Genomic DNA, 14,195 nt, shown 5'->3' with positions numbered 1-14,195 from the left:
CGGTGGAATCATTCAAATCTGGTAGCGAGTGTGGGCTTTGCTCAGTTAAGAAATGTTCTTATCAGAAAGTGCAGGGGCTGAAAATAGTGTGTAAGACACAAAACCTGACATTTTCTGTATTGATGTGCTTTTAAATATCAGTCTACCTGCTGTCCCTGTGTTTTTGATGAAGTGCTGGTGGATAAATCTGTGTAGGTAGGGGTTGGCTCCTCCAAATACGGGTCTGGAGACCCTTAAGCATTAAATTACCTCATTTTAATTTCTTAGGGAACAGAAGTGTCACTTTATCTTCTCTAAGTATAAATGATGAATGTTTATGCACCAGTGTGTGACTGTTTCTTATGGGGAGAAGTGGCAGAAGACTGACACTGCACAATGTAGTTTTATAGTTGAACTATGTCATGAACACAGAGCAGAAATATTTAAGCTGTGGATCTGATTGCCAGTTCACTGAGCACATGGAATAGTTTGCTTGGCTTATATTAAGACAGGAAAGTTGCCACTATGCTGCAGCAACAAATATTAGAGAAGTGTGAAGGGCATTTGGGAGAAATACATAATTTCATTTCATATTTCTTGTAATATTTGATTAAAATACTTTTTTTTTTTTAGTATGTGTATACGCAGGACTTTGTGAATATATATTAAAATCACTAAGTTATTCCTAATGTTCTGTGGTGCTGCCTGCTCCTGACAAACATCTGATACGGATCATATGCCTCTAAAAAGAGAAGTTCCTCGAGCAAAATATCCTCATGAAAACAGGTTGGAGATACTCACATTCTCTCGCTCGCTCTCACTCACATGTTACATTTTGGCACGTTGTAGGAGCAGGTAGCATATCTACTACCTGCTGTTGAAAGTGTTGAAGATACTGAATTATTTATTCCATCTTCTGCACTATCCAAACTCGTTTTGGGTAGTTTGACACATCTCGGTCTTCCATATGGATACTTCATGGTGACAGAGTTGCCAGCTGCTCAGGTTTTATGACAGTCTGAGCTTTTTCGAGGACTGTATTAGTTTTCTGGGAAGAATCCTGCTTTTCCTGAGGTCCCCATTCTTAGGCAGTAGTTATGCTTTGGATTGATGCTCTGGAGTGGGAGTTTTTGGGGAAAATTAGCTGAGACCTTCCATAAATATATTTTTTAAAAGACTTGCTGCTCATGGATCGTGTGAGATGAAATCAGAGCTGTGGGATATTAGAAAAATGTGAAAGCTGTTTGCTAAGAAAACTAAGTCCCTTTTAGTGACAGTCTTCAAATTTCTAAAAAAAAAGTGTTTAGATATGAAGGTGCATAAAGCAACATAAAAAGCAATCTGAAATACTTTGGAGAACAGGGTTTTTGGGGCACTTGAAATGTAACACTAAACAGTCTGTAAATCTTTCCCACAGGAGGGGATTGGAACTGGATGATATTTAAGGTCCCTTCCAACCCAAACCATCCTATGATTCCATGATCTTCTCTGCAATTGTGCAGAGTGAGTGGGTGTTCTGTTGTTTTAAGATACAAAATGTGTAAACCTGAGCATTGGGGAAGATTTGAGTTTTCAGTTTGCCAGAACTTATTAAAATAGTGGAAAATCAGCCATTGGTTATTTCATTTGAGCATCTCTTGGTACAAACCTCTGTAAGGGAAACTCGGTATTTTGGTAGGTCTGTGCTGCACTGAGTTTGATTCCCTTTCAGTGGGATAAACCAGTCCCACTTGCAGTGAAATCCATATATCCATGAGGTGGACTGTTTCTTCTGTGTCATCCTGGATCCGAACTGACACCAGGTGACGTGAAGTAACGATCCTCAAAATTTGTAGTTCAGATTTGCTATTGAATAGTAGTGTTATGTGTAGCCTTAGGACTTCTCCATGTTGCTACAACATCTTGACCATATTGCATTGTTCATGCCAGTCATTTGACATGTTTGGCTTCTCTCCAGAGTTGGACAGATAAAATACCCGGTGAAATGGATTTGCAGCCTTTAAACAATAAAGAACACTGTTTAAATGTTGCCTAATTGAGTAGAACATCAGTTTTACATGCATTTTTCTTTTTAAAAAGTCTTTTCACTATACGTCACTATATCCTGTATATTTACCTTTGGTGAATTTGTTACCCTCAGTCACTATATCCTTTGTTTTTCTCGCTTCCTGCTTTTTCCTTGCTCCATCTATTTGAGCAGAGTGAGTCTGGCCATCTTATAGAAACCATCCAGCAACGGCTACTTTTCACTAGTGGGTGAAAATTATTCTGATTTGCTTATGCTCTGCTCTAATAAAATTCCTTTGCTTCATTATTTGTTGCTGACAAAATTTGAGTGAGGAAGATGATGTGGATTCATGGCTTTCTCCTTCCCCCCATCACCACAGCTATAACTGCTTGGTCCTGACCTCTCCCTTCGTGGGAACAGAGAGGCTGATGTAGCCCATGGTGAACAATCTGGCCACTAAAGTAAAAATGTGCATCTGTCAGTAATTAATTGAAGCCAAATTTAATTACAATTCAGGGAAAAAAATAGTGCCACACACTTAATAAAATTCAAGAAGCTTCAGTGTCATTGCCTAAAAAGCAAAGCAATCCAAACAAAATACACTCCCCCTCAAAAGTCTGCTCTGTGAGAGTCTCTTTCAAGCTTCCTTTGTGATGTTGAATAGCAAAGTAGTTTTGATTAACTGTTTTCACATAGTTTTCTATATCTTTTAGAGTTAAAAGTCATTGAAAATAGTGGTAAATGTTGAAGGCTGATTCTTAACCAGTTGTGTTGTATGGGGATCTGGCCCTAAAACTGGATTCTGAGATTTGATTGTATGTAAATCCTCTAATAGCTGGTTGAAATAAAGATTCAGAGGGTTGGGAAGGAATTGAGAGAGAACCCAAATAATTCACAAATGAAAAAAATGCATTTATGTAACTTCTTGAGTATTTTAAATGGTGTATTTTTAAATAAAAAGATATTCAGAAAAAGGAATGGCAGTATGAAGTCAAACCAAGCTCTTCATTCCTACTGTATTTCAGCATACAAGGCAACCCCCAAATCCAAACCTATTGAACTGAATATTTATCACTGTGTACTATATGTACATATAGCAATTACAGCAAGAGGAAAAAATATTTTTCTTTACAATTAATATTTGTAAACGTTTATGAAAGTACATAGAAATAAATAAGACAAACACATGGCCTAATTAAGATGAAAGGCATGACAACCCTTGTGATTTGTTCTGAAAAATAAAGAACATTAAAATAGTAAGACTTAATTATTTCTGTAAACATTTCAAATTATGCTCTATCTACAAAACCTTAATTTATGAGGTATAATATCTATAAGCATTTTCTGACATTTGTATATTCCATGTCAAAAAATTATTGTTAATTTATTATTTATTATACTGTATACTGTCATATATTATCACTTATTAGTATTTATTGTTCAGAAATTCAGTGTCATCTATTGTGTAATGGGAAAGGGAAAAGCATTTTATACGGGACTGTAATTTGTGTATTCTTGGGCTAGTGATAAAAATGCAACTTCTGCAAGTTGATCATGTAAAATTGTGTGTAATAATAAACAAAAATAACTGTTCTGTTTAACATCCCAGGCACAAAAAGTGATATTTGATATACAGTTTACATTTGAAAGATAACTTGAAGCCAAATCCATGGACTTGTTTAGTTGCTGGGTTGAAATCAAGGAAACTAGAGGTTTGATCTTGAGGAACTTGAAGCCTCCATCACCTTTGAAGCCTCTGTTTCTTGAGATGGTTCTGTTTAGGGTCAAACCTCTTGGCTTTGCCTTGGCCTTTAAGTAAGCAGCACAGAGCAGAATGGTTTGGGTAAACTCTAATGCAATCCAGAAATAGAATCACAGAATGGTTTGGTTTGGAAGGGACCCTCAAGCTCATCTTGTTCCAACACCTGCCATGGGCAGGGACACCTTCCACTAGCCCAGGTTGCTCCAAGCCCTGTCCAACCTGGCCTTAAACACTTCCAGGGATGGGGCAGCCACAGCTTCTCTGGGCAACCTGTGCCAGCATCTGACTGGTTCAGTCCGTGCCATCTATTGAACAGTGTTTTTTTAGTACCCATTTCCCCTAAGAGGCTCATATTTGTACTCCTACCCAAATCTTAAGTCTGTTTTATTGTAATACTGCACCTGGCAGACAAAGAGCACTCGTACCTCTTTTCTGGACTACCAGGTATTCAATCATGAACTCATTTTACTGTGGCTGTAGTTGTTTTGCAGCAGAGAATTATGATTTATTGTTTCATTTGTAGAGAAGCAGGGTCCCTACTGCCGCTGTGGGATCGTATCCTGCAGCAGTTCTCCTTTTCCAGGGAGTGCTGGTTTACCTGTGCTGCCTTGAGGTGCCCATGTCCATCTGTCCTTCGTGCTGGCAGAGCTTTTGCCAGACAGGGGGAACATTCCAGTACAACTCAGGTGCTGTTTTAAATGTGCTTTGTGCCATAAGCCTGGTGGAGTTCAGCCTCCATATCCGTAGATACATAAATATGCCCTGTGTGGTCTCCCAAGGGGAAGGCAAAATGTGTTTTTAGTTAAGTTGCATGGGAATTTAATTGAAAGATTTAGGGCAATGCCATAAAAGAGTAAATCACGGCTGTGTGACACAAAGAAGATTTATAAAACCAAATAAAAATGCTTTAGCACCTTCACTATTATAATTTGTTTGATATAAGTGGAAACCTGTATTAGTCATTTTGTCTGCTGGTAATTAAAAAAAAAAAAAGTAAAGGCTTTTATATTTTACTGATTTTCAGTCCTTTGGAGTGAAATAATGGGGAAGACAATAGCAAAGGGCAGAGCATTCTCTGGACATGCCACAACTCTAAACCTGCAGGAATGCTCAGCTTCCTTCCCAGGAATATTTGAATTAGTTAAGCACATGCTTAACTGATTTCACACAAGTAGTTACTCAGAAGGACTGTGAACTGATTCAGATGATGCACAAGCTTAGTGTTAGACTGCAGCTTGTGTGATGGTGGCCCTGAAATTTGGCCAGTTTCCAAGGCAGTGGGGCTACTGCTCTGTGGGAGAAGGTCATTTGTCCCACACCAGAGTACTCAGGGATATTTTGGAGAGGAGGGCTAAGGCGGTGTGTTAGGAATGTGACCTTCAGTGCAGGTTTAGTGAGGATTCACACGCTGTATTTATTGAAGAGTACTGTATGTATTAAATGCTGTAGTGTTGATAGGTCTCGATCAGGATACCATAATAGCAGTTGAATTGTAGGGGGTTTTGTGAGATGGTAAGTTAATGATGTAGCTGTTAATTTGAATTTAGCAGACGTTTTAAATATAGGTTTCTCTTACAGAGACAAAAGTTGCAATTTAAAGCTCTTTGGTGGTCTAAAAACAGCTTAATTCTCTAGTAGCATGGTAATAAGTACTAATCCAGCTTATACAGTGATTGTAGTATGTCATGTTTGTGAAAGATTGCCTAACTCTGCTTTCTCTGGGTTTTATGTTAATTTTTTTAAATTAAACATAAAACCTTATAACATCTTTATGCTGAGATAAACTGTTCAATTTAACTTGTGCTCAAGCAGCAGCTGTCAGGAATTATCATGTTTCGAGCGTTCTTGCCATCACCTTGTGTCTCTACCTCCCGGATACACTCCGTGGGATGATAAAGCTCACCTTGTTAGGATTTATTACTTAAATAATAACCCGAGGTAAAATGAAAGTTGATGTCACACGGAATGACAACTGACATATATTTATGTCGCACGTTCCATTATAATAAACTTTCCTTTCTTCCCCTTGTAATAGGTGTTAAATGGAAATACACTCCAGCATATCCTCCAGTGCCCTGCGTGAGTCCATTAGCCACGTACGCGGCTGCTCTGTGGGCATGTTCACGGGGACTCGTGCTGTCAGGTGTTATTTAAGCTTATAAACCCGGGGAAATTGGTTAGTGCTGGTAGTTAACAGCTTTTATGCCAGTAAAGAAGCAAGTGTAAGAGCGTCTCGTACTCGGGATAAATTCTGGAAGCGCTGCAAAGTAGCGCGCGCGAGTCAAGGAGGGTGTTTTCTAATAAATGGGTTTATTTTTGTTTTTCTTTCTTGCTGTAAGAAACGTAAGCAGTGTCATTTCAGGCTCTAAATCTGAATCTGCTTGTCATTGCAACAGTTTTCTCTTGACACCAGTTTATTGTGCTGAGCTGGGCAGTGAAAAGTGATCTGCTTGTTAGTTGAGTCTTATCACTTTCTATTTACAGTGAAGAAAATTTAGGTCTACTTCTTGCAAGCTTTCCAAGTTTTCAGTCCTTCTTGCCGTAGCCAGCCTCCATCACACTCTAATAATGCTATTGAATTCCTCCAGTTTGCCTAAGCCAGTACTGCAAACACTATTTTCCTTTCCTGTGGCTATAACCATCTTTTTTTCATATTCTTCTCCTAATTATCCCATTGTCAATCTGAGCAAGTTCAGATGTTTCAGAGCTACATGGTTTTCTCTAAGCTTAAATTGGATCTCTTCTCTCATTGTCTCCCCATTGCCCTTTTCTCTCCAGTCAGCATGTGAACCTTGGCACCTCCACTGCTTCCACTTCCACCCTTGCTCTGTGCTGCTTCCCATGTTTTCAGTCCCAATGTGCCATCTCTTTTTTCCCCTCTCTTCCTTCAAACTCAGCCAAGTTCATCGGTTTTCTTCCTAACTCATCACAGAAAAGGATTGGAAGGGACCTTAAAGCTCACCTCGTTCCACCCCCTGCCATGGGCAGGGACACCTTCCACTAGCCCAGGTTGCTCCAAGCCCCGTCCAACCTGGCTTTGGACACTTCCTGGCACAGGCAGCCACAGGTTCTCTGGGCAACCTGTGCCAGGGCCTCACCGCCCTCCCAGCCAAGAATTCTTTCCTATGTCTAATGTAAACCCACCCTTTTTCAGTGGGAAACCATTTTCTCTTGTCCCATCAATAGCCTGATTTTTTCCAAGCAACCATTTCATCTCATTTTTGTGATTTTTGGGGTATGTTTTCTCCGGTTTACATTTTTCTTTGTCACGCCAGTGCTAAACTCACAGCAGAGTTTGAGCAGGGATATTGCTTCGCCCCCAGGAAGCTTTCCTGCCTCTGCTTTGAGCCTGGCACCCAGGTCATTACAAGGTCCACAGGTCATTACTCATGGTGACAAATAAGTAATGACTTACGTAAAACTATTTTTTCCTCCTAGTATGGCTTGTAATCAACCTGTGCTCGTATCTTAATTGTCATTCTGTTTGACAGGCCCTCTAGAACCATCAAATATTTGATGAACAAGGCAATAACATTCATCTCTTACTTTCGTAAGCCTTTCAGATCAGCATTGACTCAGGTTGATGAAGATGGATACAGGATCTGTTCTCTAGGAACTGCTTGTTCTGCAGATACAGATTATCTAAGAAGGGTGTAAGTTAGCATAGCATATGATATTATGTGATATATATGATATACTATGATATATATGAGTGTTTGGGGAAGTTTATGAGTTTTGAGGTTGACAGCCAGAATCAGAAGTTTATGACATTAGTGATGTGGGTCTGGCAGTAACCTTGAACACAAAATTTGTGTAAAAAGAGGAAGAATGGGAATAAAAATAGGGAAAAAATAGAAAAAACGGGAAATATTTGAAAATAATAAAACATTGCATAAATCAGTTCTGAATCTGAACCACTAAAATGGTGCATAGCAAAAAAAACCAATTCAGAAACAGGCTGTGTTGGAAGGTAGTTTATTAAAGCTTCATGTTCTGTGTGCAATAAATAGCGGATCTCAATTTTTTTTTTTTTAATCCCTTGTGATAAGAAACACAGAACACAAATGTCTGAGGCTCTGCAGCTCTCTGAAGGTTCAGGATTCAGCTTGCTTGGAAGCAGTGCGAACCAGGGGCCAGGAGATGCTCCCATACTTCTGGTGAAATGCAGGGAAATCCACCACTGGTTACAGTAGGGTCGCGATTTCGTATTACAGATTTAAATACATTCATTTTCTGATGGCCTGGGAAGTTATACAAGGCTAAGGTAGCAGCTTGTTAGTGCTGTTTGTGCCTGCTTTCTCTAATTGAAGGATGCGTGCAGTGGTGTGCACTGTGGAATAGCGGGAGTGCTGCGGCAGGACTGGGGCGCAAGGGTAGGAACAACATTTCATTACAGAGGATACCTAATAAAAATGTGAAAGTAAAACAGAGAAAGGGTGAAGGGGGGGAAAGAAAAGCAGACCATACTAGATAAGTGCACTGCATAAATCAAAGGGGTTTATGTCATAACATGAACATGTGCCATTCCTACTCATATATTGAATTTCAGTAGTTGGTTGCATAAAGAAGTAAAGTGTAATGAAACTGGCAAGCAAAGTATTCCCTAGTCAGCCTTATCTTTGTTCCATTTGTCCTTCAGATACAGCTTTTCTTGCCTTTTTCAATAAAATCCATCCAGCTTTTTTTTTTTATTTTGCATCTCTCTGTAACCGAGCTGGGAAGACCAATGAGATTCGGTGCTTTTCTAGTTGGGTTCTTAGCAGCTGCTTTTTAAGAGATCAAAACTTCGAATGCTGCTACATGGTATTAAGGCTTAGCTATTGATGTGTCCCTATAGGGGTTATGTTTTTCTTGGTGGAGGGGGAGAGAGGAGGGAAGGGGAAGGGGTGACCCCTGTGAGCACACTCACCGACAGGAAACACTGCTCTCCTTGTTTTCCAGGATCCTCTTTGCAAGCTCGGTGCTTAACCTGGCTGAACTCGCTGCCCTCCGCCCTGACCTTGGCAAATTGAAAAAGGTCCTCTACTTCCATGAGAACCAATTGGCATATCCTGTCCAGAAATGCCAGGAAAGGGATTTTCAGTATGGATACAACCAGGTTCTTTCATGGTAGGTGTTGCTTGTGCTACTCCGTGTTATTTAAGGTGTCCTTCTGTCTAAAGCATCATAACCCTGAGGAGTCCTTCTCTGTGTAATTTTTTTAAATTAATTATTCTGTATTAATATTTTTTACAAGAGCGTGTAGTGTCAGGACAAGGGGGATTGGCCTTAAACTGAAAGCTAGTAAGTTTAAATTAGATATTAGGAAGAAGTTTTTCCCTGTGAGAGTGGTGAGGCCCTGGCACAGGTTGCCCAGAGAGGCTGCGGTGCCCCATCCCTGGGAGTGTTCAAGGCCTGGTTGGACGGGGCTTGGAGCAACCTGGGCTAGTGGAAGGTGTCCCTGCCCATGGCAGGGGATTGGAACAAGATGAGCTTTAAGGTCCCTTCCCACCCAGGCCATTCTATGATTCTGTAAACAATGACCCTGTAGGAAACTGAGGTACCAGCAGAGACCTGAGGAGAGGTTGATAAAAATGCTGTGACAGAAACAATGTGCTCTAAAAAGTCGTCTCAGTTTGTTGCATAAAGTCCACCGATGCTGCCATGGTGTGCCCATTGCTGGTGAGGATTTTAACCTGTGCCTTGGCTGTAAGTGATGCTTTGTTTCACAAATGCTTCACAAAGCTGCAGCTACTCAGCTCTTTGCTTGGCCATAGCTTTTACTGCATCCAGCTGAAATTACAGAGAGGGTTTTAGGGAAATAAACAGAAATTAAAACGTACTGCGGCACTTTTCATGTGAAGAGAGGGCAGTAAACATACCAGATAAATCCTTATATTTCTTTCATCTAGTATTCAGAAATTGTGCAGTGCTAAAATACCCAGACGTTTTAAAGGCTGCGGTCCTTTATTGTTGCTAAAAACAAATGTATTTCTCGAATCTGAGTTAATGAAAGAAGTTAATAACAGCACCACCGAAAAGCTTTGTGGTTAGGCACTGCACAGACCTAAGTGAAACAGCAAAACTCACTTGTTTTAAACTGAAATAAATTCATTTCCGTGGTCTGTCTCACCTCTCTGTTGGTAGGAGAATTATTAAGAATGGGGATTGAGCATTTTAAGTTAAAGTTAAGCTTTTGCATCTTTATAATCTAAGCCAGTTGATGTTGAAATTTCTCAAATAATGATCTGTGTATTCTCTGGCCATTCTGCAGCTGCTTCTACCACAGCATTTGCAACATGTTTCACTTACTGAGCTGTAAAGTAAGAAAGTGGAGTGAAAGATCTTTTGAAAACAGTAGCAGCCATTTTCAGATGTTCTAACAAAAAGAAGTGTTTTTCAGCACCAGGCAAGGAATATTTTTTTTTGTGTATATGTTTTGCTTTATTATGACAGTTATTTTTCATGCATGTGTTGTAAACTGACATCTTCAAAATATGCAGTTTTAAGTATTTTCTCTTATTAAAAAAGAAAAGATGACTTTTACAGCTTGTAGAATCATGGAATGGTTTGGGTTGGAAAGAACCCTCAGGCTCATCTCGTTCCAAGCCCCCATTTTGGGCGGGGACACCTTCCACTAGACCAGGTAGCTCCAAGCCCTTTTCAACCTGGACTTGAACACTTCCAGGGATGGGGCAATAGATTCTCCATTGTATCTCCTGCAGCCTCCAATAGCTTCTCCATGTAATTATATAATATTCACCTCCCATTTCTGTTGCTGCAGAAACCCCAGTTTAAGAGAAGATAGAAGCCATCTCCTCTGTGCTGTTCCTTACTCCACGTCTGCAAAGAGATGCCATCTTCCCATCTTCCATATGTGGTAGAAAGCAAAAATGTATCTTTCCAGTATTGTGCAGAGGTTTCAGAGACAATTAAAATTACAGGACTTTGCATCTTCAGGTTGGTGATCATTAATATCACCAAGCTTTGGATCACTAAGAAGGAGAATTCTTTTTTTTGTACCTGATGTTTTTAAAGAAGTAATCTTTCTAATTTGCCACCGATTTGCAGAGCCTGCAGGAAAAAGTTAGGGCAGATAAGACTTCATGCACAAGAGAAGCTGAGATGACGATGTTGGAGCCTTTGCTACGTGTCAGAGAGCAGCAAAGAAACGTGCAGGGCTCCTGCACTGCCTCATGTCATCTGTAAATCAGTGCAGAAAAGATGACTTTTGTGCCAAACTGAGGCACTAATTGGTTAAAAAACATAGGTGGGGAAGAGGATGGGATGCCAGAAAGCATTTCAGCTCCCACAGCCTGCTTGAAAAGGATTATTTCTCTCTCTAATGTTGGGGTTTTTTTGCTTTTCCTGCTGACTCCTGCTGTTTTGGTGAGCAGTGTCAGTTCTCTTTCTTGACCAGGCAGCAGAGAGATGCAGTGAGGATGAATGACAGCCTCTCACCTCAAATATACTTTTCACCACCCTGGTGACTTATGAACACATGTCCTCCATGTATCTTATGACCCATGGGTCTGTATTACAATATATAACATTGAGAAAACCAACTGGCCATAAAGCATTTCTTACCTCTGTTAGTGTTGCCTGTATGTTGGTGTAGCTCAGATTCTGGCAGCACTGCCAGGATAAGTTTCCGGATATTTCAAGTTTTTGGTAGCTTCTTGTTTTCTCCAGACTGACTCTAAGTGGAGAAATAAGCCCTAGGTTGTCATTAAACTACATCTTAAAATGATTGATCTGGTCGATTTTAAAGCACAGCAGTAAAAACAAAACATTACATTAATATGTCAAATTGAGCATATTAATGTAAAGTTTTTAAAAACTTTTTTTTGGTACTGTATGCTATATATTTTTTATTTTTTACATATATATATATAATGAATATCCTTTTAATCAGGATTATACCCACAGAGGTTAAAATAACACTCCCATTTCTCTAGTATCCTGCTACCTGACACACATGGGCAGTTGAAGGTAGGTTAACCAAACGTAAGTTGTCCTTCATTACACAGGAATATTTCTAAGAAATTTTCCTTTTCTTCCGAGTTTAATTCTCCAAAAGTCAGGTTACAACGGGTCTTACCTGTTTATAATGCTTTTAAGAAGTATGACAGTAATACTGTTCTTCCCATTTTGTGACTAAAAATCCACAGCAAGAATAAGGTGTTCTCCCTTACATTAAAAACAGTAATTTATTATTAGTTAAAAAAGGTTAAACATTTTTTCAAAGGCTGAATAGACAGAAATTAAGATATTTCTGGTTAAGGTACATGTGCTACCCCTAATTCACATGCAAAGGCTGATTTTGATTAGTATTCATTTGCACCTTTTGCTTGTTTATAAGAAAATATATTCTATTTTCACTGCATGTAAAATAATTCCGTTCCTTTTGTGGCAGCTGTATGTTCATTAATCTTCACCACTTTTTACAGTTTGGTTGCTGATGTTGTGGTGTTCAACTCTGCTTTTAATATGGAATCATTTCTTACGTCCATTGGAAAATTTATGAAGCTGATTCCTGACCACAGACCTAAGGATTTGGAAAAAATAATCAGACCGAAGTGCCAAGTTCTTTATTTTCCAGTCAGGTTTCCTGATGTGAGCAGGTCAGTACATTTTCCACGTCATAAATTGCCTCCAGCCTGTCAAAACTCTGTATTTATGGTGACGTTCTGACTAATCAGCTAAAGCATCGTTAATGAAAGAGTTTGATAATATGCAAAACCCCCTAATTGATAAATGTATTTCAATAATCAGGGGCTATTCAGGCAGCCAAGCCTGTCCTCGGTGCCTGTCGTGCAAACTTGCATCGTTCAGGATGAGTGATTTCCCACTTGTTTTAGTGATTTCCCACTTGTTTTAGTCTTTAAGGAGTTCCTGCTCCTCGGCTCTGTATATATTTGTGCAGGGGAGGTCAAGGAGGAGAGAGAAATGCTGGAGAACAGTAAAAATGATAAGCCTGTAGCCAAGGAGTGATATTTCCCTCGGTGGTGTTGCGGTGGGATTTTATTCTCTCCTCCCTCCCCTACCTCTTTTATGGCTTTCCAGGTAGGCAGAAAGCATTCCTGTGGCAGGGAGCAGACTTGCAGATGTTGGCATTAGCTGCAGCCAGAGCTGCTCTTCACTCCTCCTTGGTTACTCTGAAGGACGTTTTTTATTACCCTCGTTTCAGAGCCTGTCTTGAAATTAGCGGTGGGTTATGTGGCTCAAAGGGAACATTCTCTGGATCCCTTTCACTTTTGATTAAACCTGGCACAATTGTTTTTCCTCTTATAAGGGACTCTCCTCCCACCGAACAGGAACTTTGCTTCAATGGGACCAGCACTAAATAGAGTATGATTCTGCAATTTGATTATACTCTTACAACCAACACCAAGCTGGGTACATTTTTTTACTGAAATAAAGATGGAAAGCACTGTAATGACTTTGCAAGAGCCCAGCTTTTGATCTGATAGTAAGTTCTGGCCACACTTGAGATCTTTGTCCCTGACCAGCCTGTACTTACAGTTATTTCAAAGGCTAAATATACATCTGTGGTAGTTTGAGGTAGAGAAATTTTTAGTGCGGGAGCCGAGGTCGTGCACTCGCTGAGGTTCACACTGCAAGGCTTGAGTTTCAGTATCTTGGAAAACTTTGTATTCTGAAACACTGATGCAAATAATTTAGGCATCAACGTCTAAAGTTAAATCTTTAAACCTCTACTTTTGAGAAGTGGGTTAAAATCTTCCAGTGTTCCTTTGGGACTTGGTTGGCAGCGAAGAACAGTACCTGTATATCTTTGAGGATATACAGTACCTGTATATCTTTGAGGATCTGCTATTCCTTCTCAGAGACCAGGTTTTTCAGAGACCAGGTTTTTCAGGCGCGAGGGAATGCTGTGGGTGCTCAGCATATTTGATATCGAGCCAATTTCAGAGGGTCTCGTGGTTTTGGCATACCTTAGGAAGTCATGTGGCCCAAGCCTGGTTTTGGAGATGAAGTTATGATAACCCTGTCTCGTATATTAAATCAGCTCTTTTGGACTTGTCAGCCCTGGCAGATGGGGTCAGACGAGATCTGACAAATTAGGCTGAAGTCATACACACAGCGATCGTTTGTCCAAAGCAGGAGGTGATTAGGTGGGTAAAATCATTAGCCTGCTACCCAAACTGCTACAGTGGGAAGATCTCACATCTTCCTGTGAGCTTTTCTAGTGTCCTGCTCTTGATTTAAATCCCATCTCACAAAGCAGGGCACCTTTCCTGCTTTTACTGTGGTTGCTGGACTTACATCAAAAACCTCTTTTCAACAGGATGGACAAAATTAAGGTGCTCATAAACAACTGCATGACTGTAAAACTTTCACAGCAGAGTAATTAGAAATACAGATTAATGACAGCCCTATTATTTCTAATGTATATTTTATTCAACAGCTAATTCTAGATGTAAGATCTGAGGTGTTTAGACAAAG

The 14,195-nt window shown here is 39.9% G+C and overlaps 1 protein-coding gene across 7 annotated transcripts in view; it reads left to right on the top strand.

The window, feature by feature from the left end:
* The window catches only part of GTDC1 (glycosyltransferase like domain containing 1), a 149,259-nt gene that overhangs the window by 49,625 nt on the left and 85,439 nt on the right, over positions 1-14,195 (top strand). For 3 of the 7 annotated variants that reach the window (XM_017834742.1, XM_017834740.1, XM_017834745.1), the window contains exons 3-4: positions 8,691-8,858; positions 12,179-12,352. In XM_017834742.1, coding sequence (XP_017690231.1) covers positions 8,691-8,858; positions 12,179-12,352 — 342 coding nt within the window. The other 4 variants (XM_017834741.1, XM_017834746.1, XM_017834747.1 and 1 more) reach the window with 4 other exon arrangements.

Source organism: Lepidothrix coronata, unplaced genomic scaffold, assembly GCF_001604755.1.
Source record: "Lepidothrix coronata isolate B3197 unplaced genomic scaffold, Lepidothrix_coronata-1.0 Scaffold238, whole genome shotgun sequence".
Classification (NCBI taxonomy): Eukaryota; Metazoa; Chordata; class Aves; order Passeriformes; family Pipridae; genus Lepidothrix; species Lepidothrix coronata.
Note: the sequence above shows the minus strand (reverse complement) of the source record. Positions and strands in the feature narration are given on the sequence as shown.